At 39.1% G+C, this 25012-nt stretch overlaps 1 protein-coding gene across 1 annotated transcript; it reads right to left on the bottom strand.

The window, feature by feature from the left end:
* Positions 1–5767: 5767 nt before the first annotated feature.
* On the bottom strand, positions 5768–24024 carry fshr (follicle stimulating hormone receptor). The gene is made up of 14 exons (XM_084741104.1): positions 23846–24024; positions 18525–18596; positions 16863–16937; positions 16556–16630; positions 16387–16461; positions 13445–13519; positions 12964–13044; positions 11799–11867; positions 11618–11692; positions 10649–10834; positions 10091–10311; positions 9715–9896; positions 9411–9602; positions 5768–6991 (listed from the first exon to the last, which is right to left on the bottom strand). The coding sequence occupies exons 1-14, from the start codon at positions 24022–24024 to the stop codon at positions 6455–6457; spliced, it is 2094 nt and encodes a 697-aa protein (XP_084597230.1). The 3' UTR covers positions 5768–6454.
* Positions 24025–25012: the final 988 nt, after the last annotated feature.

Genomic DNA, 25012 nt, shown 5'->3' with positions numbered 1-25012 from the left:
CATTAATTAAGCATTAGTTACTCTTTTTGTGCCCCCGTCAAGTAAAGTGATAGAGTAGTTATTAAATAGTCCCTCATTACATCATGATGAGAGAGTACTTTGTAACTACTCATGAAGAAAGTGGTCAGTATGTCGATTCACAGATATGTTTAAATCATTATAATCATGAATGATTTATTAATGTAGTTTGTTCTCTAATTCTCAGGTTGCTCTTGATTAATTGCTCAGCCGTTCCTTAGTAACCAATCACATTTTTCTGCACCATATTGTTGGGCTGTTAACTGACAAGAATCTGGTGAGATAATATGTATCATCATGAATCAATTTATTGCAATATATTGCGATATAGTAAGCAAAGTGATAAATTGCTATTTTTTACTGTAGTCAAGAACACAGCTCCATTACGCATAAAATCCAGTTAAAAAAGTTTATTTTTTATGCAATCAGAACTGTGAAAATAACAACACTACTATAGAGCAGTCGAGGGTTTAAATGCAACTTCAAATCTGCCACAAATCTTTGCATGTACCACAATATCATCTATACAGTATCACAAATTATAATACTGCGAAACACCCCTACCGGATTGTGAAGTGTTACCCTCTGTCTAGAGACTTAATAGACTGTCAATGCTGCATGTGCTTTTGTCTGCAAGATGAGATGGAAAGGAGAAGGTGTTTTTCAGACACTGTTTCTAGTTCTGAGCTGCAAAGCATCATCCCACTGAGACCATATCAGTCTAAACTTAAAGTCAGCCTCTCTCAGAAATAACATTATTCTGTGTTGCAGATAGGGACAGTGATGCACTCTTGTATGCAACTGTTCTCTGCGTAGCATTTTTTTTTTTTTTTTTTTTTTACATAACTGTCTGTTTTGCTACAAATCATTTTTATAAAGACATGTTTGGAAATAATGCCACGAGCTATGAAGACGGAGAATAGTTCATTTTATTGTTATTGTTCTGTTAAACCTCATCTCCCACACTGATGCATGCCTCTGTATCTAAATTCATTTTACCTCAGGCTGAACTGTGGTAAAGGTGTGCTTTGCTGTCACTGTCAATCGTTTGTTTGTGAATTTATAGTGTCTGCTGAGCAGTGGTGGAAGAAGTATTCAGATCCTTTATTAAAACTTACTGCTTTAAGATAAATGCATACATATTTGAATCATGTCATTATGTCATTAGTTGCTATTTGTGCTTTTATTGAATGATGATTTTTGAGACCTTGAGGCACTGAAATAAAGTTAATCACTGGACGCTTTGTTTCTGTGTTAAAGGGATAGTTCACCCAAAAATGAAAATTCAGTCATTGTCTACTCACCCTCATGCTAACTGAAGGTTGGGTTTAGTTTTTTAGTCCACAAAACACTGCTGGAGTTTCACAGGAAAACTCGCAAACAATTTATATGACTGGTGGCCAGTTTTCAAACAGAAAAAACAACGCCTCCCCTCCAAAAACCAACCATAAAATGTCTCCATACTGCTGATCTGGTGTAATCCAAGTCTCCTAAAGCTCCGACATGCCAAGTGGACTTGAAAGACATAATTAACACCATGCTTTTAGCGTACAGCTACACTGTAGGTCCTTAGCTGAGTCTGAACTGGGTGTGATCACAAGTGAACAGCACGTTGATGGCTTTCTAAATTAATCAGTCAGTTGTTTGGTCCATAAAATGTCATAAATTCGTTAAGAAAAAGTCACTGTCAACAGATGATGTCCTCAGCGGACTGAAGGAACCAGAAAAGCTTCACATTTAAGAAGCAGGAATCAGAGGATTTTGACTTTGTTGTCTTAAAAAATTAAAACAAATTGATCGATTAACAAAATAGTTGGTAATTCATTTAATAGTTGGCGACTTTGTTGCAGCTCTAATTCCTTCTTTGTGCACAAAAAGTAATTTTTTGGAAAAGACAGAGGCAAAGGTTTCTGGTCACAATTCTTAGAGGGATAGTGGGCTTGGACTCAGGACCTCAGTATTTCTACAGCCCTGGCAAAGAGTACTGTGTGGTACTTCTCTGCGTGATAAAAACACATAGGTAGTGTGGGAAGAGGCCAAGAAATGCCTTATATATAGAGGTGTACCATAAGACCCTATGGGTGGATAGAGCAGGTCATACCTGAGAGTATAACTCACAGTGGTGACTCAGAGCTTTACAATTTGTGTTGAACCTTGAGAACATTTGGTAAGCTGTATCAAGCACATAAACACACCAAGCAGAGGAATGTATACAGTCCAACACAAGTAAAAACTCTGCAGGAGCAAGTCTGAAAAGTAACAAGTAACTGAAGCTGTCAGACAAAGGTAGTGGAGTATAATATTTGCCTCTGAGATGTGGTGGAGTAGAAGTATAAAGTTGCATAAAATGGAAATGCTCGAGTAAAGTGTCTCAAACTGAGTACAGTTCTTGAGTAAATGTACTTAGTTACATTTCACCGCTGCTGTTGAGAGGATGACAGAGCAGAGATCTCATTAAATCGAATGCCAGCAGCATCACCTGGTGGTTAAACAGTATAAATGCACACACACGTTCACTGTTGGCATGTAGGAGGCAGTGTATCCATATCAATGAGAGGACGGACTCGGATTCCTTCCTGCAGCTGCAGCCTTGAAACGCTGGGTTGCTGCTCGCCTGTGTGTGTGTGTGTGTGTGTGTGTGTGAGCCTTATCTAGCTGCCATATCCATCCACCTCCTTCTGTAATAATCAGAGAGAGCAGCTGCGCGGTCTCCCCCTCCAAGATCCACCCACCCACCCTGACACACAGAGCAGAGGGTGGGAGGGTCACTTCGTCCTTGAAAGCTTTGGATGCTCTGAAGGACAGCGTTTCGAGATAAAATTTAAGAGAGTTTGTGTGAGTCTTTAGCTTTTGGGGACATGAAAAATGAGACTCCCCTCCTCACAGCTCCCAAAAAACACCAGCAACAGATAACTTGCCTTCGTTTTAAAGGTTTATTAAACCTTTAAGCTTCAGGGTGGGCTAACATAAAACAATACACAACAACCTAAACTGACCCGCTCAAATAACAGAAACAAAAACTCTTTCTGAAATACAGGAGAGAATAAAAGGCTAAAACAACAACAACCAAACCTGGGCTGTTAAATTGATTAGCATTACATTTCACACAGACACATTTTGGCTTACAGTCTGTCTCGAAGTGTAGAGAGAAGATTAAAGCACACTTTTTTTTCTTTTTTTTTTTTGGAAGAAAAGGTTCTTTGTAAGACTCATGAACCCTTTTTGGAAGAAAGAGTTCTTCAAGGATTGTTGAAATGCTTGAAGAACTTTTTCATCAAGGATTTGTCAAGGATTCTTTGCACCATAACATGAAAGGGCTCTCTGTGGAACCACCTGGTCTGAAAAATCTAAAACTTCAAAAAACCTGAAAAAACTATTTTCAATCGACAACAAAACATTTGACAATGTCATCTTAAGCTCTGATCAACATTTTTCAGTTTTCTGACATTTCATGAGGCAAACAAATAATCGATTAATTGAAAAAAAAAAAAAATCAGCCAATTAATCAATGATGAAAATAATAATTAGTTGCCATCCTAAAAACATTATATTAGGCTAAACACTTCACCATATTTTATACCGAGGTAATCCAAAAGCAAAGGAAAGTAATCAAGATACATTACTTGAATATTGTGATACTTGGATTATGATATTTGAAAGAGTACTTTAGAAAAAGGTTCTACTATGAATCAAAGAGGGTTCTCCTCTGGGGACAAGCCGAAGAACACTTTATGGTTCTAGTTAACACCTTTATTTCTAAGAGTGTAAAACACAAACATACAGAAAATGTTTATTCACCACAAAAAATGTGCTCAAACAGAGAGGATATAATAAGCAAATTTATGAATGACATGAAAATAACATCACAAAGATATATTTTATACAAAACACACACACACACACACACACACACACACACATATATATATATAAAAAGGAGTACATCGTAATACTTTCATGTACAATCATAATTACATTACAAAGATAATTACACAACCTTCATTTTATAAAAAATAGGGAAAGTGAGGGGTAACAGAGATGTGGAGACATGGAGAGCTACAGCAGACAGTGCATGAGGAGATTATTAATCAGTACATCCCTGCAGTGTGCTTCTTAATGATTATCATTCAATCATGACATTGAATGTTAAATGAATGTTGATTTCTTGATGTGCGTATGCTGTAATCCCGAGTGTCAAACCTTTAATAAAACTGTTTCAAAGTACCTCGGTTTGTGTCATTATCTTGGGACACCAGATGGATGGTGTTTTGTTACGTAAGGCAATGCATGAAAGTACAATTCAGTTTACTTCTTCTTCTTCTACTCTTCCTAGTTTTACTTGTGAGCTCGGTTGTTGTGATGCGGTAAACTCCACCCATCTGGTGTTCCAATCAAGTTAAAACAAACACAAGGAATTATCTAGGACAGTTATTTGACCTAGATTTGGTCAAAGTATCTGCAGTTGTTCTGTAGCTATACTTGGATTTCTATGCACACTGTACATAGAGTGGAGTTCAGCCATGGGTCACATGGCTTAAGAGGGGCACTGGACACTTGTGTCCTGTGTGGCTGCAGGTCTGAGGTTTAGGCTCAAAGAGTCAGCAGCTGATGTGGTGGACACAGATACAGGCAATATATTGGAGATGCATGAAAACCAAAAACATTTAATTTCATCCAAAGCATAATAATGATGAATTGCAGTTCAGCATCGCAGCACACATCAAAAACAACTGCACCTCTTTAAGGTTCTAGATATGAGTTTGAAAATTAAACTTCAGTCAGAGCTGACTTTCGCTAATATTGATGATCTAACTTTTATCTACATTAGCCACTTAGCTTTATGTGGCCTGTCCCGTCATTGTTTACCAGCAGCAAAAACATAACGTAGCTAGCTAGCTTTTCCAGCATCCGTTACTATAGCTTACATTTCATTATGCTTCCTTTCTAAGTGCTGATAAAAGTTTGAAGTGGTCCCAGCAGGCCTATACTGCGTTGTGGAATTTACACACTGCTCTGTGTTTTCTTTTGGAAGCTGTTTTGCAGATGAACTTTTTGTGGTTAAGGAGTCAGATTTTATTGCAGAAGATTTGGCTGACACCTCCTTTCAGACAGCCACAGTTTCTTCTCCTCTCTCCCACATACACTTTCTTGGTGTAGGTGTGAGGAGGGGTGACAGCCGTTAACAGTGACAAAAATGTCAAATTACAAATGAGTCAAGTTTCTGGGGGCATTTGAAGCAAGAAGTTTTATATCCAATCACAGTAATGATGCTAACATTCACATCAGACAATGCACAGGCGATTCAGTGATATCCCCGCAGATCTTTACCAGTCTTGACATAAAATCCTGAGTCCTCTTTGTCTGAGACCGAGACAAGTCACAACAAAAATGTCATTGTTTCCGAAACAAGACCAAGACCTTCAGAAAGTAAAGAAATCTTGAGTACTGCAACAATAGTGAGTTTTGCGGCCACCATAGCTGTTCTTACGTGCTTAGACAGTGACATCAAGTGTTTGCAGTCTGCAACTTTGCTACTAGATGCCACTAAATTCAACACACTGGCCCTTTAATATAGCACTAACCAACTATTTACGATATAGTAGAATAATGGCATCTTGAGCAGAGAATGAAGTCACTTTCCCTCTGTGTCTGCATGATGCAGCCGTGCATGCATGATTAGCGCAGATGAGTCCCTCCTTGTGAAACTGTTGGCGTTCATAAAGAGACTTAGAGAGTGATCTCCCATACAGCAAGATGGCAGAGGGCAGTTAAAAGCCTTCAGCTGAAGGCATTTACATTCAATTAAAACCATAAAACTTGAGCCACCTAAAGGATATTTTACTTGATGTTATAGGTAGCCAGCACTGGCAGGATCGCTAGGAAGCTAATTATCACACTAGAGAGATTTAAGTCGCACAGAAGATTAAAGAAATAGTTCCTTACTGAGGTGAATACGTTACTAATGGACATTGGGGAACACTGAGTGTGAAGTCAGAGTATTTTCACATCTAACTTGCAAATTAAGGGTTTATTTTGGCCAAAGGAGAGTTGGTGATCGCTGGAACAGTGGAAAGACGAACCAAGATGGTTTTGGTGAGTTATATGTTGTTGTTGTTGTCGTGTTTGGTTGAAGTGTGTTTGACAATGACTAATGAAATAAAATGACCGTATTTGTCAGTGAGGCCCAGTAGCTTCGAGGAGAGAGATATAACGGCTGTTTCTGGTTAAGAGGGAGTCTGACATTCTGGTGCTTTAGTGTGACGTCTAGAGGCAGAGTGTCATATGTAGAACCTCGAAGCACAATTTAATTTCTTGTAACTTAAAGTTGCATTAAGTTCTGTCAATATATCTCTCAGACCAAAGAGGAGTTTTCTTTATTTGCCTGAGAGTAATAGACGTCGAATGTCACAAGTCTGTATCTGTTTCTGAAAGACAATCAGCACTCTTGTTTCCCATCTAGACTTAATGTGTTGGCCAGGGAGTACAGAGTCACAATGCTGGTCTTTGGAGAGGTCCACGCCGGCTGCTGACAGGAGGAACTCTCTGTCCGGTAAATCTGCGCCCGAGTCTTAAATAGGCCGAAGCGAGCTGTGAGGAGGAAGAAATCCCGCCTGAAGGTGCGGGTGAAGAAGGCGTACAGGAAGGGGTTGGAGCAGGAGTTGATCGGGTAGAAGAGGACCAGCAGGAGTTTGGCGTCTGAGACGGTGATGAGAGGGAGCTTGAGGGCGGCAGAGACGGCGAAGAAAGAGATGGGAGCCATGCAGACGAAATCTGTGAAGATGAGGACGGCCATGCGTTTGGCCACGCGGGTGTCGGCGTGGGCCGGCGCCGACGAGGGGTTGCGGATGGTCAGGTAGATGCTGAGGTAACAGAGGCACACGCAGAAGAAGGCCAGGATGTTGAGGAGGAGGAGAGACACCACATAGACCTGAGACATTAGAGACTCCACATCCATGGGCAGGCAGATACTCACCTGAAACACAACAAATACACACATATTCAAAAATCAGAGTCCTTAATTTACGCATCATAACCTGGGCTATAAACGCTACTCTACAGAGTTCTGGACCAGCTGAACCCTCACTAAACCCTGTTTGTAAAGGACCAGGTTATACAAACAGACACCTACACCATGAGCCTGTTTACACCTGGCATTCATATGTATCTCAGGTGATCCGATCTTTCTAAAAGCAACTAATAGTTTCTAAAAGCTAATAATTTGTGCCTCCTTGCAAAATCCTCTTACTTTTGCATTTGGATAAACAGAGAAACTAAGCCTCCAGCTTAAGGTCAGCAAATAAATGTAATATACTGTGTGTAAATTTATTGTTGTTAAATTCTTCATCAAAACAAAGTGTGGGGGTCCTGGTGGTGGAGGTGGTTTAAGATGCGTTTCATGTAACCACAATATTTGACTCCAGCTGGAAACCTGTGTTTGCTGTCTGTCTCGGCTGCTGAGAAATAAAGGCAAATATGCTTTAAAAACAAACAAACAAAAGACCAAGCAGGGAAGCGATTATACAAGTTACACAGACACAGAACTGATTTTAGATTTTAGACATGATGCTCCACCACCCACTCTATCTGGGATCAGAGGAAGGAGATTGAGGTGGTGACCGAGTATAAATATCTTGGTCTTATTATTGATCACAAACTCTTTTGAGACCAATGTGCTGATGCTATTTTTAAGAAAAAACAACAGTGCATTTGTTTTCTTAGAAAACTGAACTTTTTTAATGCTGACAAAACTGATAAACTCTGTTTTACAAATTCTTTATTTACAATATCCTGTGTTATTATATTGTATGCTGGTAAAGACACTCCAAAGATACTCACGGGAAGAAATAAGGAAAAATTGTGAGGACCTGTGGGAAAATCATGGAGCAACAGCAGCCTGACCTCTACCATGCGTACCTGACCAGGCTGACTGAGAAGGCAGACAAGGTCTATATGGATACATCCCATCCTCTCTCAGTGGAGTTCCAGCTACTCCCTTCTGGTCGAAGGTGCAGATACCCCAAGATCAGAGCCATCCGAGCAAAAAAATAATTTATTCCCATGACAATAGTTCAATTAAACGAGATGCGGTAGCCAGGGTGAGTGTGGGGAAATACATGGACTAGGAGAGATGAAATACATGGATACATAGAGAATGTGCTGTATACTCACTTTTTATTTTTATGACAATTGTTGGAACACAGTTATTGACATGCACTTGAATGCCTGCCTGGACTGTGGTGATATTTAAGGCGCTGCTGCACTTGATCTTAAATTATTGTTGTGTTAGTCTTTAAATATGTCTATATGTTTAATGTGTCTATATGTTCTGTGCTGTACCACAAATTGCCTCTCAGAGGACTGTGAAGTTCAAGTCCTGTTTCTCTAATGGAGTGGCTGTGCCTGCAACAGGAAAATGGACACGGACCAAGAGGGACTTTAAAATGGTTTTGGAGGAGACACTTCAGTATTTTTCAAAAAATGTTTGTGAGATAAATAACTTTCTTTAAAAACATAGTTTTGATGGTGGGATCGCATTATTAGCCACTGCAGACTGCGTGTAATCCCGTCTCTGGAACGTCATCTTCAAAATACAACTGGGGTTTTGTTGGCCTGGCAACAAATCTGTTGAGCTCATGTTTTCAGTTCATTCTGAAAGGTTTCAAGACTTAGGTTTTGCAGAATATTTGCTTAAATTATGAATTAATTGATTAGTTGATCAAAAGAAATAGTTGCAACTATTGTGCTGATAATCAGTTAAAGGGCCAGTGTGAAGGATTTAATTGTATCTAGCAATGGAATAGCAGATTGCATCTTATCTGCCAAGTGTGTAGGAGAAAGTATGGTGGCTGTGAAACTTGCGAAAAACACAAAAGGCCGAATCTAGAGCCAGTGATTTGTCCCTTCGGTAATGAAAATGCAGCAATTCACAGCAAACACAGCAGGTGATTACACTGTAATGAAAACATAAATATGAATATTATATTCCATTTCCACTAAAAACTCCTCCAAAATATTACACACTCAACCTTTAATTGTTGAAGTAAATTTTCAAGGTAAAATGACAAACATTTGATGAGTTCAAGTTCTCAAATGTGAGAATTTGCTGCTTTTCCTTGAATATCTTTGGGTTTGGGGTTGTTGGTCGAACAAAACATTTGATGATGCTGAAAACTGTTAGGGCTCATTTAGGTTTTAAGGACCGAGTGATTTTCAGACTCAGAAAACTGAGAAAGCAGGCATACTGGAGTCATATTAAGACTTGTTTGGGACTTAAAACTCAAAGTTTAGGACTTGACTTGGGTACTTGATCTGGTGCAGCAAAACATGGAAGTGTTTTGATGCATAGCAATGCACAGAGCACAGAGGAGTTGAATGAAGAATGAAGCACCCACCTTGCCATAGCTGCTGACTCCAACTGTGGGCAGCAAAGCAGCGAGGGAGGAGAAGATCCACCCCGCTGTCATGACAATACACGCGTGTCTCAGGCGGATTTTGCGGTCGAGCCGCAGAGCATGTGTGATGGTGTGCCAGCGCTCCAGGGCGATCGCTGTTAATGTGAACACTGACAGCTCACTGGCAAACACCTGCACAACCACACGTATCTCCATTCAAACATGAACATTTAACATTCATGAATGTTGTTATATATGTACAGCATAAATATGGACGCAGAGGTCCCCGTGCACGCACACACACCGTGAAAAAGCCAGCAGCACTGCAGCCCAGGCCTGTCTGCCAGTCTATGGCGTGGTTGTAGTACCGGCCATGAGTGAGCATGTCTACAGTTGCTATGACGACCAGGTAGATGCCCATGCAGAGGTCAGAGAAGGCCAAGTGGCACATAAGGAAACGGGGGACAGTCAGTTTGGCACGGCTGCCTGAAAAACAGAAAGAAAAAAGAAAAAAACATAAGTAAAGACAAATAAAAGTAACCGTAAGAAGAAAAAGAAAGGAAAAGATCGAGGAAAGAAAGAAGATAGATCAGGATGAGGGAAGGAAATAAAGGAAGAAAACATAACAGTACAGTGGTATAGTGTGACCAAACATGAATTCTGATTGTCTCATTTTATACCTAACAAGACCAGGAGCACCGCTGCGTTCCCCAGCAGCGCGAGGATGGAGACGATCCAGATGAGGACCCGCAGGGGGACGGGGGACATGATGTCCTCACAGGGGTTAAAGTCATCCTGCTTTGGGGTGCAGGTGATGGAGGTGGAGTTGGAGCAGTAGTCCCTGTAGAAGTGACGGTTATCCTCAGCCTTGGGGTGGGAGCACAGGGAGTTCCACTTCGATCTGGCACACAAGAACACAATAATATTTTCATTGTAATATCAAAGACTTTCTCAAAATAGTGACTGTAGAACTAAGTCATTATTTTTAAATACTAAGCCATTATTTTGATATTGAGTCGTGATTTTGAGATACATTATCTTGAGAAAGTTTTTTATTATAATGACTCGGAGGAGCTTTTCCCAGCACATAAGCTAACTGTCTTTTGTCTCCAGCTTCATATTACTGGACAGACATGAGAGTGGTATCGATCTTCTTCTCATCAAACTCTGGTCAAGACATCAAATATTTCCCAACACTCTGATCTGTTCTGTTCCCTCTGACAATCATGCATGTGTACCTGTTCCTGTGGATGTTGTGAAAAGCGCAGCAGTGCGACGGGTACGTCAGGTTGGCCTGGCGGAGTTTGGTGAAGAGCTGCAGAGGAGGAAGTTCCTTCAGGTGGAAGGCCGACTCTGCGATCAGCTTCTGGAGTCCACTGAGGATGTAGTCCGGCAGTGAGCTGAGGGGTGTGTGGGAAACGTCCCTGTCCAAACAAGATGACAGAATGATTTTTCAACATTTGATTTAACCAATAGTCATTTATGTCTTTTTCTTAGGAAAACTCTATATGGAAGAGTTTTAGGGCCAGACATAAGGTGAAAAATGAGAGAAGGAGATTTTTTTTTTGTTTTGCATTTTGAGAATAAAGTCAAAATGGTATTTCGTAACTCAAAATAATTTAAAATATCAAATTAATGACTTAGAATTGCTAAATTCTGACTTGAAATTGATGAGTGAAATGTCTCAAAATAATGACTTAGTGTCTCTAAATTTCGACTGTATTCTTGATTTTTCAATTTAATTCTCAACATTTCAACTTTTAAAAAAACATATATATGTATATATACACTAGCAATATAGATTAGCAGAATTCCAGCTTTGCATTGAGTAAAACTCAGATTTCTTGAACAGAAAATGCACGTGAGGAGCCACTGTTTGATTGCCAAATGAACTGATTACCAGGATATGGAGAGAAAAACATTACAGCAATGACAGCCCAAAAGAAAAACAAATGCAGTTAATTTTTCAGATTGCTGCTTCAATAGAAATAGTCTCTGGGGAATACACAGGTAAAAAAATGGATTTCACCTGCTCCTGGTTTATTTTTACCTTAAATTTGGCATGTTTCTAAGGGTTTTTTTTTTTTGAGCCTCCCCACACATGCCACATTGTTTCTTGTTTCTCTCTCCTACATCCTGAGTTTAATAAGTGATGATGAGGAGGGTGAATCATGTAGGCATGAGTTACTGTTGGATGTCATGCTTACAGTACCACCAACTCACTGGAACCCACAAAGGCGTTGGGATTGATGTGAGTAAGCTGTTGGTTGCCTTTAAGGAACCTAAGAGAGGGCGAAAAAAAAAGAGAGAAATTAAATATGTGAGCTCTTTTTTTTTTTTTTTTTGGTAAATCTTCTGCTTGTAATTGTGTCTCCGCCTGTGACTCACAATCTGTGCATCTTTGTGCCATTGAAGGCGTCACTTGCCACCTCCTTGATGCCATTTCTGGTGAGCCGTCTGTCATTAGAAAGGGAAGCCAAATTACAGTCATGTGGCTGCAACACACAGAATAGTCCCAACAGTAAACTTATCTGAACTATCAAAGCTAATTTTAGTGGGTGCAATTCTTTTGTTCTCTAAATGCTGTATGAACACACACAACACACTTGATAAATTGTATGTATTATTATGTAAGACTTCTCTTTCTTCTTCTTTTTCTTCCTTTGGAAGCTACAGGCAAACTGCATTTGTTGTATAGATTTGGCAGTGGTGGAAGATTTATTCAGATTTTTATTTACTTGGGGATTTTTATTCCTATTGAGAGAGCCAGACTAGTCTTTCTGCTAAGCTAAGATAACTGGCCACTGGTTGTAGCTTCATATTTAATGTACAAAAATGAGCCTTCTTATCAAATTCACTCCAGAATAATGATATTTTCCAAGATGTGTAACCTTTGCTTTCAATTTAAATAGCAACATTAAAGTAGCCTATTACAAACGAACAGTCAAAATATTATTCAGTCTCAGACAAGTATTAGCAGCATAATGTACTTAAAGTATTAAAAATAAATGAGTGCACTCAGTAGAGTTCAGATATCCACCAGGTGTGTCTTTCCCAGTATATTAGCATGGAAATACAGTGTAAAAGTAAATCAAAATTGCACTTGTGCAAATGTTCTTGTTCATTTTTCACCAACATCACTTTAAATTTGTCCAGTAACTTCTGAGAGTTAGCAGCAGCAGCAGCAGCAGCAGTAGTAGTTAGATTTACTCTAATCTGAGGTGTTTTCCCCAGAAAATATTGTATTTTTGGGGGGAAAAAAAGGCAAAATATTATAATGCATGTCACTCTGATTTACTGTGCCTGATTCAGTAGACCTACATGTAGACCTGTACAAGGTTTTCAGTTGGATCTATAGCTTAAAAGGACAATAGTGATATATTTCAGTAAGTGTGTTAGAAATACAGAAAAAAGGTGAGAAGTAGGAGAAGACAGAACTCAGTAAAGAGGGCAGGGAGCATTTCAGGGAACATTCATCATCGCGTATATAATGCCCACTCGGAGCGGTGTGAGGGTGGAGTGCATGTTTCTAAAAAAGTGATGAATCTCTTACATCTCCATGATAGTTTGAGTGCACAGGCCTCTGAAAGCATTGGCGGGGACTCTCTCGATGTGGTCGTTCTCTTCCAGGTCACTGAGCAGCACACAGATCACAAAACACGTGATAAACACAAAATACTGAAAAGTAAGTGGCATAAATAGCATTTTCAATTAGAAAAACAGCAGATATATGTACAGTTAAGCTGCAAAATATTAGAAATGCATGCTAAAATCCCCTTTAAATCTGCTCGACTTCTGAAACTGATTAATATCAGATGGAAGATAGCTCAAAGATGGATTTTTAAAGACTGAAGATGACTACTCAGTGCGTAGGTTTTAACTGCGGTGTTAATGTTTAATGGTGTTATTTCTTCTTAGGCATATTTAATTGTGTGTGCATACAATAACCTATATGCTCAAATGCATGTGGGAATAATGGTGTGGGTGTGTGATTCAGTATGCATTTGTATATATATTGTATTGTTAAGACCTACAACATGAAGGCGGGGGCTGTGGAGTGGATCTTGGTGAAGTCTGGGAAGATTCTCAGTCCGGTGTGGGAGATGGTCCTGTGATGTGCAGATTAAGCACCAAATGTTACTACTTTCTCACTACGACCTCTAAAAAACAGACACTCTGTGCAGTGAGTCATAGTGATAAAATCAGACAATGTAGCATTGATTGCGTTGACCGAGACAAAAATTTTTACAAGTGAGGATTTTCCAAGACAATTCAGAGAAAAAGCTCAGGTGGCAGAGAGATAAATCAGACATTTAAGCAGCTCCCTGTTCCAAATATCTGTCTCTGTTTTTTTGGCAAAAACACATGACAAGCCTCTGAAATATTCAACAGTCTGTAAAACACTGATCTTTCACAGCTGAGACGGTTTGGAAATTTGACTATTTTATAACAAGACAAAAGCCATGCTAGTGTCTCTGAGGTTGTTTTTATAGGAATTTGGTTTGAGCTAAATGCTAACAATGTTAAAGCAAACATGCTAATATTTAGATGATTAAACATCTACCATTTTAAGGATCTTAGTTTAGCATATTAACACAAGAATTTTGACTAAGAAGGCCAACATGACAACTCCCCAAAAATGATCTAAAAACATCTGGACTGCCCCCTGGTGGCTGGCTGCAGTATAACATCCTGCAGCCTCCATTTTACCAGATGAGACTTTAGTTATCTGATGCTATAATAAGTGAGCTTCATGGTTATCGTGTTTGAGTCAGCTGAGTGTTTGGGTGGGATCTTGACACATGGCTCCAACCATCATCACTAATGCACAGACTCTCCAAATGATGTCACAGGTGCAAGATGGCAGCACCTGTATCAGGGACATTTTGGCTTCATTTTTGTACAGTGGGATGAAGTAGAGACATGTTATCTATCTTTGTTGTCTATCTTGTCACCTTTGCCAAGGGGCTACTTTTGCAAAAAGACAGGAGGCCCTGGGGCCATTTAATGAACAAACATTATTAATCATTTTATTTATCAGTTAATATCAATAAACAGTAAGAGCCCATCTTTCTTTGAAACTCTTGATTTTTAAATGAACTGACATGCTATTATATAATGACTGCAGCTTTGGTAACATTTAAAAGAGTTTATGCAACATTAAAAAACTGGAACCTTTCCCATTATGCAATCACTGAAATGCTGGACTGATTCATAAACATAAACTGCTCCTGCCAGGGACAGAATACATTTATAGGATCAGAATTATCCTCATTTCTGTGTAACTTTTGCTCCTCTTCAGCTGTAAGATGCATCGCTGCATCGCTCACTGTCTGATCCTACTGCTCTTTGCACAGCCTGAAAGGACATCACACAAACATCAGCCTTCTGTGTTACTAATTTGTCCCATCATATATATCTGACATATCTGTCCCATCTTCCTGGGAAAAACAGTGTGAATCAATTTATTTTCATTGTGAATTAGAAAATGGTTGGCAAGCCACCTTGCACCAACAGGAGCTTGAGTATCACTAGTCCATGCATAAGAGCAGCACAAAAAGCACCTGAGGCTGATGAATGTCATTAGTTTTGCACATATTTGGTTATAAAATATTGTCCAACTTTTGACCTGATGGGGGCGCTAGATGAAAAGTCACAAGATCCCCAAATTCACAGGGATTCATCCTGAGTCGGTTGCACCAACTGGTCTTTACTAAGCCTGGTCCTAACTGCTAAGTCAGTCTTAGTTGAGACCAGTCTTTAATATGGACTTTACGTCATTTGCACTAACCAGACTTAAGTCTTCCCTATGCTTGGTCTATGTAATGCACATTCATGTGAATGCCCACAAATCTATGGCTGTCGCCAAGCAGCATGCATTGCTAGGATACATTGTTAACAATATTCTGCTGTTGTTTGCTGATTTGTAGCTAATATTTTCTCATTTGTGGCAACATTATGGGAGGTCAAAGATACAGAAAGGGCACCGAGATAGGAAACTGGCTGGAGTTGCACAGCCAGCACAAGAAAACACTGACTGCCCTGCAGTCCAACAAAATAACAAATAAGAAGCAGTGGACTGGAGAGAAATAACAAAAGACTTAAATGGTTGTTCACATGAAACAGATGGACAGATGTTGGTCAGTCTGTTTGAACTGCTTTCACCATTGAACTAGAAACCGCAATGTCCCTGGACTCCATTAAAAAGAATCATGCAATATTGAGAGCTGTTGAGTGAGGAGAAACTTCATAAACTTTGTGAAATTATGTTTATGATAAATTCATAATTATTTGGGTCTTCTTGTAAATTCTGCAAATGGTATTTAATTCTTATGTCTGTGATTCATTTCCCACCTGTATTGCTAAAAGTTTCCACACAGTTCTGTTGGCTAACTCGACTTTTTGAGCATTCGTGGCACAGAAGGTCTGTGCCCTCTGTGACTCAAGGCTGTATATGTCTGTATTAATCAGCCTAGATTTTGACATTACACCTGCTGGCGTGAGAGTTACACCTGGTCTTAGCAAGAAGAAGATTTAAACCTAGATAGTGCAACTGGCATGGACTTAGAATGCCAAGTGAACACACCAAATTCATGGCAATCCATTGATAGTTTAGTGCTAGTTAGTTTTTAATAGTCTAACTTGTGTCCCAGTTGTTACAAAATATGATATAACATAACAACAATAGTTATTATAATGTCAATGAGTCTTATAAAAATTTTTGTTTTGCAGAAAATAGATTTACCATGAATATTTAGTTCATTTTGTGAGCTTTTTATTCCGTAAGATAAAGTGTGACAGTCGATTTCTCTTCCAGGGGATCCAAGCTCATTAAAAAATGATGTCTCTGGTCATGTGGGGGCACATCAGAAGTAGGCCTGTCACCCATGACCCATTTTGGACTCACAATCAGTTTGAAAAACACAAATTAAAGAAGAGAGTATCCCTCCCCGCCGCGCTCTAAAGGAGTACTCACAGATACTGCAGCTTCACAATGTTCTTGAATGCATCGGGATGGATGTGTCTCAGGTGTTTTGACTTTTCAATTGTTCTGAAAGAAACACACTCAGTCATGAACTCATTAATATGAATGACTTACAATTACAGGGTTTCACCACTGGCATTATCCTGCCAGTTATACTTACATGTCAGTGAGTTCAGGGAGATCAGAGAAAGCAAAAGCTCCTACACTCTCTAATGCAACATTCTCAGAGATGAAACTAAGGGAAACACAAATGGATGAATTAAGAATATGACATGTATTTTTTTTTTTAAAGATGAGCTCTTCATTCACACTTATTCCTTGACATATTTTGTCTCCACCACCCTGCTAAGCTTCCTCCTCGACTGTTTGGGTGATGAAGCTTTCTCAGAGTTTGCAGCTCCTCTTGTTCCATAACAAAGACTAAACACACAATCATGTTGGATAAAATATGTCAACTGCATACTCACATTTCACCGAGTCGAGGGAGGCTGGCGAAGGCAAACGCACTGATACTCTCCAGCAGGTCGTTCTCTGTTATGGTGCTGAAGTTGGAGACAGTGGAGAAAAACTTGTTGTTAATCTTACAACTGTAATTTTGCAAAGATCACCGCACTCATGTGCCGAGGTACAAGAAGGCCACAAACATTAAATATAGAGAACAGAGGTTTCTGAACACCAGAAGGGAACCCTCAGGGCCCTCAGAGAAGGCCAAACATATCAGTATTTCAAATGTTATATTTAAATATATATATTTGACTTCTTTCATTTAATTATTGGGCTACTCTCTTCTAATTCTAATTTTAACCTAATTTTCTATCAGGTTTGCTTCAGAAATGCTTCATAAACTAGTTATCAAATCTATGAAATTTGATTTATGAAATTTCTCCCACACTCATTGGTTACGACTTTAGCACCGGGACAGATGACCACAGCCTGTGTGTTTGTAAGCGACAGGTGATTTAACCAATCACATTTATATTCACAGAGGGTGGGGCCAAAGATCATCCACTTAGGGCTTCCTGAAAGCCAGCACTGTCTTGCTTATCGTTTTGAGACGGAGCAGATGAGACAGATGCTGTTGCAAGGTGGCTAGCGTGATAGCGCGGCATTTTTCATGTCAGGCTTTTGCAGCGTCGCAATCCGCAAAGGACTGTGTTGTTTTGGAGACTGAAAATGCACCTGTCTTCACGCCTGTCAACTCCGGAAAAAAAAAATGGCTGAAAAGTACACAAACGCACTTTATATAGATTGACTGGATGTTTGCCAGAAGTCGTTCAAGAATATGAACAGAAAAGACTTTATTCCTTAAAATATTAATTACCTGACCTATAAATATATGAATTTGTATTTTTCTCATATTTTCATTATGCAAGCTAGCCAATACAGTCACATATTACACAGCACCTCACTTGAAAGTGGTGGAGGTGGTGTGTTTTTTCTCTTTTTCTCTATTCCCCACTAGATGGTGAATCACACACACAGTCAACAGATTTGTCTATAAATGTAATAAAGAAACAATAAACAGGACGATAGGTCCAGACTCCTCAATTTAAACACTGGAACATTTTGTTATTGATTTAAAACATTACTCTACATTGTTCCAGGCTTCCAGACTCAACAATCAACCGTCTCCCTGGTGTGATTGGAAGATTTACTCATTACCTCTTTAAATGTCCCACAATATTTGCTGCAGAGACATTGCTGCACACATGTAATTGAAAGTGAACACAGCCTCTCTAATCTCTAAATCTACATTTTTCCAGGCTTGCGTCTGCTGGAGATAATAAATCGATTAATAAACTAACACAAAAAAGTTTTTTTGTTTGGCATCATATTTGTCTCTGAGTTCTGAGTGTGTAGTGGGACATTTTGAATGCCAGGCCTGCCAGGATTTGTCCCCATGTGCCAGATTGGCCAGAACACCACTGCTGCACACTGTGCATGAAATTCAGTTAAACATCAAACTGTTTTACCAACAAATTTGACGATGAGGTCTGAACATAGACTCTTCACCCTCCTCCACACTCCTTCTCTGTTTGGACAATCCATATCTATCCGTGTTTTGACCCGCTCGGTTTATTATGTTCCACATCAAAGAATAAACATGAACAACAGACACACTCACTTACAGTTTCCTGAGGAGCTTCAGGCTGTTGAGGGCGCCTTGGGGAATCACTCTGATCTGTGTCTGTTTAACTTCCCTGTTACAGAAACAGAAACAGCCACTCACATCAACTCGGAGTGATACACGACACAACAGGAGAGTAACTTCTGATGAAAAATCCATAGAAATCATTAGTGCTTCATTTTGTTGTGTGGACAGCTGGGACAGATTTGGGGATTTTCTTTTCATGCAAGAAACAAGCTATTTTGTGCACACGCTTAGAAATAAGGGTTCTGAAAGGGTTCGTCTGAGGCTGAATTTGTATCTGGTTGTTGTACATGACATTTGAAATGACCATCCATTTTCTTCTGCATACTTGTAAAGATCCCCGCTGTTCTTGAGCCTTGACCTTCGAGCACAGCAGAACACACACATTGCTGCCTGGGAGTTCACAGTACATCTCTTGGGAATGTAGTTGCTACTTCTGCCACAAAGTACGTCCTTGTCTGTGTGTGTGTGTGTGTGTGTGTGTGTGTGTGGACTATATTCGTTTGTGTGCTTCTTGAGTAAGAGCACTCTCCTCTTGTGTATGTGTAAGTGCATGTTTGTGCTGAAGCTTCAGGCGATCCTAATCTTCATGCTGACCCCCACTGCCACCATCCCACCCTCTCCCCACTTCTGGCCTTGAGATTCCTTCAAAAAGTTTAGACGGCCAAAACAACAAGCCAAAGTGTTTACTCCGTGTGGCCATCACCCTCTCTCGCCTCTTCCAGCTGTGTGTCACTCTTGTCTGCAACACCTATAAAGCGCTTACCAAAGCAGCACCTTCTGTCAGCACCTCCGGAGACTAAAGTAACACTACATAACTTCCAGGGGTGTAGTGAAATCTGTTTAAGAGCATGCATGCATTTGTGTTAGTGATGCACAGCTACAACAGTGTGCACTGTGGTTTATCAGTGGAACAGACAGGACAGGCCATAAAAAATAAACTCTCTGATTAATAGCAGATGGGTTGCAGAGGGAAATGTCCTCAGTAAGAGACATGCTGCATGCACATTTATGCACAAAGCACAGCAGTGCAGCGAGTTTCCTCTGTCCTGTCAAGTCAGAACAAGCTCAATTTATTACACGTTTGAGGCATAATATGCAATATTTTCCTCAAACAATGCATGGACTAATTTAAACATAATCCCTTTCAATCATCACTGTGGACACACTGGAAGTGTGTGGTGGTGTCTGTATCTGCAGAGACCCTGCCCTCTGCCTGTATTTCCTTCTTGTGTCATTATTTTGCTTTGTTCAGGATGTTTTACCAGCCCAAACAACAGTATTTGACATCCTGGTAACGAGACTCAACAATCAACTATCTTCTCGGTGCAATAGGAATACCTCAGACAAATCCTATCCTGATTCTCAGTTTAAATGTCCCATGATATTTGCTGCAGTAACATTACTGCACGCATGGAAATGAAACTGAAAGCAGCCTCTCTAATCATTTGCAAATCATGCAAACATCAATACAGTGTACAATAAAGTAATCACCTGTGAAGGTTGCGCTGAATGACATCATTTAAGGGTAATATAACCTATGTAGAAAGGTAGAGGCGCAGGTCTCTGAATTGATTTGAATCAAAGAAAATAATAAGTTTGGGTGGAATCTAATGCTTAAATTGTGGCTCAGTTCAGGTCACGTAACAACTGTTACATAAGTCAGTTATATCTGAGCACTGACTTTATGACTAGTTTCTTCATGTTGAGAATATTATGCAGCAGTCAGCACTCTTTCTCTCTGGGGACATCCAGTCTGCATTTACTCTTTTCTCATCAATATAGAAAACAACCAGAAAAAGATGCCTCTCACTGCAGAAACTGTCTTCTGTCTTATCAGGACCACACACTTTATAATGACGTTATATTCACATGCTTGAAAAAACAGATTATACAAACTGCAAATATTCTGTTTCCTCACTTGGAGGGAAAAAAAGTGGCAGAGCATCGCTTCAATGAGCTCTGTCAGCACTACAGGTTTGGTAACTTCTGACTGAAGATATAACCTACAATACTCCTCTTAAAGAAAAAGTTCAGCAACAAGCTTATTCTTTTTTTTTTTTTTTTTTTTTTTTTACAAACAATAGATGAGTAGATTGACACCACTCACGTTTGTAAGCTAAGTATGAAGTTACAGCCAGGTGTCTAACTTAGTTTAGCATAAAGATTGAGAGCAAAGCTAGCCTGGCTTGGCCAAAAGTAATAAAGTCTACCCTACTAGTACCTAACAAGCAGCATCTCATTTGTTTAATCTGTACAAAAACCAAAGTGTAACAACAACAATCCAACAGATTCAGGCCAGCTGTTTCCTTTGTTCCTAGCCTTTGTGCTAAGCTAACTTAGCTAGCTGCTGGTGGTAGCTTAATATTTATTGTACAGATACGAGCGTTGACACATTATATGAGACATGATCTCATATAAATATAATATATTCTTGGCAAGAAAGCAAGCCTGTGTCTTCCAACACAGTTTTCCTTGACCGACTAATCATTTTAACTCCAGTAAATGTTGATATTTTACCAAGATCAGCCTCTTATGAAGCAGTTTATTAACCTGATGAACCAGATGATTTGTTACACAAAACCATCTTGGAAGTCGTCCTTGGAAACTGCATCTTTTGCTTTGTGAAAAGCTTTCAGTGCAGCTCTTTCCTCTTCTTTCAATCAGTTCTGATGCAACTGATATTATAGCAGCATCTATTATTGTTTTCAAACAGTCGCTTCTCGCTGCATCACATTGCAGAGGCTGTAATGAGTGTATGTATGTGTGTGTGTGAATGTTGGCATGTGTTGTCAAGCACTGTGGTCTGTAAATTAGAAAAGCATCACATCCATTTTTCAGTAACATGCAAATGCGAAGATGACTGCAAGGCAGTAAACAGATGTAAGCAATGCACAATGTTAAATATTCAAATTTTTTGCAACACATCGAGGATACAGACTGTGTTTCCGTGAAAAACACTGAATGTAAACATAACTTCAGTTTGTTTACAAGAAAAACTCCACAGGGCACCTTTAACCTGTGTTTACTTGGTGGCTGTGAGTTGCTGAAGACGAGCAGACATGGTTTGCATAATTTCCCCGAGAAATTAATGTTTAATAAAACCACAATTGGCAAGTTCAGTGCAAAATTTAGCCAAGAGGAGATGAGCGGGGATTAGAGAGGAATAATCAAAATGAGATCTAATGCATGCTCACGAGATGGGATTGTCAGTTTGTAAACATGCCATATCCCCTGAATCTATTGGTGTAAGATGGTGAATGGGAAATACCACTTTGCAACCCATTCACTGTGTTATTGACCTACATCGCATGTTGTAGTTGAGTAAAGGGACAATACACAGATTTTACATATGAAAACTGGTTTACTCACAATAAATAGAACCACTCAGACCCTGAAAACGTCTATATAATGTGTTCTGAAGCTCTAAAGCCAGCTGAAGTCTGAAAAATAAGCCTGGTTGACTTGCAAAGGTATTAATGGAGGGTATGACTAAAGATGCTGTGGAATTGCATTATGGGAAATGTACGATCCACTGCTTTGAGAGCTTGACCTATAAAAGTAAGGATATGTTTGCCTTTGCTGCCTCAATATTACTACTAATATTACTTACTATTACATTTCTAGAGCACTAAAATTAATACATATATGCAAATAAAACAGCAACAACCACAACAATTAAATGAGGAAAAAAAAATAAACAAGGAGTCAGCCTTCATCGCATTCACAGCAGGTAGTAGATCAAAGTACATTTCAGTGAGGAATTGAAACTGAAAAAGTAGAAGCAGAGTAAAACAAAAAAAACAAAAACAAAAGAACCCTCTTTGTTTTGACTGAGACACATTGTTGTCTAGACTGTCTTAAAATTTTAAAGAGACTGAATTTGAAAAGAAAAGTTCAGGTAATTTAGTAATGATTCAAAACAAATGCACTTCAGTAGTCGAATAAACTTGATATTAATTCAGTTGTACATGAAAAAAAATGTTTAGTAAGTTTAAGAGATGAAGTTGAACCAACAACTCTTCAGTCGCACTGATAAACATTACAAACAAATTAGATTTCTTTTTACTTTTCCTCCCTTTTTCACATTTCACACAAAGAACTCACAGCAGGAGCTTCTTTTGTTGGAGCTACTTTGTTCCAGCACTGGCACAAAGACAATATGTGAAACTGCTCCCACTGAAAAAAAACATAAAACAAATTAAATTTTACGTGTAAGGGGGTAGGGACCGAATCGAATTAACCACCATCATTTTTCACAGCGTTATAATGTGAAAACAAGCAACCGTGACTCATCTTGAAGTGTATTAGAGACACGCAGCAAGTTTTCATCGCACATATTTTCTTCTATAAACGAGAAGGGTTTCAGGAGAGTTAACTTCTTGTCTGTGAAGGTATTAAAACTGTTAACTCAAGCCTTAATTGCCAGTCAGGTCAGCTATTGCTCAGCCATTTGGGGCAACTTTTTTGGTGAGAGAGGGAAGCTCCATGAAGCACAGAATAAGGCAGCTAGAATTATCTTAAAATGTGCATGACACCCCAGTGACTGAATTACAATTAATGACATTGACAAAAGCCTTTTGAGTTCATGGTATAACAACATTATAAGAAAATGATTAACTACAGGTTCAAAGTTTGGTAAAAGAGCATTCTCCTATCAGGCTATAGAATATATCAGTGTGGTTGTTGGTGCAGGATTTTAGTTTTTGTACTTGCTGTTTACTGTTTTTCATCTATTAAAGCAATGTTTTTTTATGTTCAGGACCCTTGGAAGAATGGATCAGTTGGGCTTAAAGAGATTCTAATAAAAAAAAAATCAAATGAAAAACTTAATTTAATGAGCTGATTGAACTCTGTACAATTCCAAAAATGTTCTGAAAATAACTCCCATATACTCTTATAAAAATGTAATTAACTCGAACTAATAAAACATGTATATTTATGTTGTGTTAATGCAAAAAGATGAGTTAATTCCGCTAAATTCCTCAAAGTTTTTGTTTTCATAGTGAAGATTATATGGTCATGATTAAATGTTGTTGTTCTGTTGTGCAGCTTGAGAAGGATTTCACATAAAGCTCCATAAAATCTTATCCTGTGCTTTTCTGGCTACAGTTGCAAACTAAGCTAATCAGCATTATGATTACCTGTAATACCACAAAACATCTTGTAGTATTAGTATTCGAGGAATTTCTCTGAGATGTGAAACAACTGTGCAGCTCTTCAGCAACTATAAGCATCTTCAGTGACTTTGCGTTTGCAGATGTTTGCGTGCATCAGCTTGTGTTTGTCTGTACTCACAGGATTTGGGTGTTGCTCGAGATGTTGGAGGGAATCTGCGTGACCCCGAAGCTCAGGGTTTGTTTGGCCAAGCTGATCTCAACTCCGGGTTTAAGGTCCATCTCAGAGCCAGGTGCCGAGGCTGCTGCCGTCTTTATCATCACAATCATTAACATTATGAGAATCAACACCATCATCATTGCAGGCTGTCCACAGTCCAGACGGATGTATTTTCGGTTAAAATTCCTTTTTGTTTCCTCTCACTCTTATTTTGTCTGTTTTCCTGTCTGTGTTTACATGTATGCAGACCCTCCACCAGCGTCCACACTCCTCATTTGTAATGTTTTTGTCCGTCTTTCCACTTGGGGTTCACCACCAGGTCGATGTGAGAGGGAGTGTGAGGTGCTTTTGGTGCTTTCTGTCATGCACTGGTGAATGATGGGGGTGTGTGAAAAGCTTTATGTGTGTATGAGGATGTAGGAGGTCTCTGCTGGGTTTGTTTGTGTCTATGTGCATGTGTGTGAGAGATGCTCTGGTCCAAAAGTCTGTTTCCCCTTTTTGAAACTTCAAATCTCTCTTTCAACTCATATCAACACAAGCAAGTATTTACACTTTAATCACTGAAAATAGCATGTATAATGGATGAAATGCTAATTAAATTTGAACAAGACTTCCTTTTTATTTATTTATAATTCACATTTTAATTCACAATCTGTTCCAACGAGACTCCCCTAATTTGTCACCTAAAAAGTTGAGTCTTATGAGGAAAAAGAGGAAAATTAAATAGCAAATAAAGTTGAAAATCTCATCTATTATGCAGAGATGAAATCACTCCCGCTGGACAGGAGCTTTATTGTTAAAGTTTCCATATCAAACTGTCTAAAAATGCTGTCTTTTAAATGGACAAACATCATATGTATGATTTGTGGCACAATTCAAACAGGATCTCTTGCTCTTGACTACTGTTTGTAGTTTTTCTTAAGTTTGGTCCCATGATGCTCCACCAGAAGGGGAGGGACTTCACCTCTCAATATGAGATCAGTTTATTTGATGTTTATAAGCCTTATAAGCCCCTTAATGCAAGATACTTCACTGATATCAGAATACAGACCCCACATTTTTGTTGCTGACCATAATTAAGTCCATCTTGTCAATAGAATTTGGCACGATTTGGTTGTGATTTAGTTT

This window comes from Lutjanus erythropterus, chromosome 17 (genome assembly GCF_056507025.1).
Source record: "Lutjanus erythropterus isolate fLutEry1 chromosome 17, fLutEry1.hap2, whole genome shotgun sequence".
Classification (NCBI taxonomy): domain Eukaryota; kingdom Metazoa; phylum Chordata; class Actinopteri; order Lutjaniformes; family Lutjanidae; genus Lutjanus; species Lutjanus erythropterus.
This window is presented reverse-complemented; position numbering and strand designations above follow the sequence as displayed.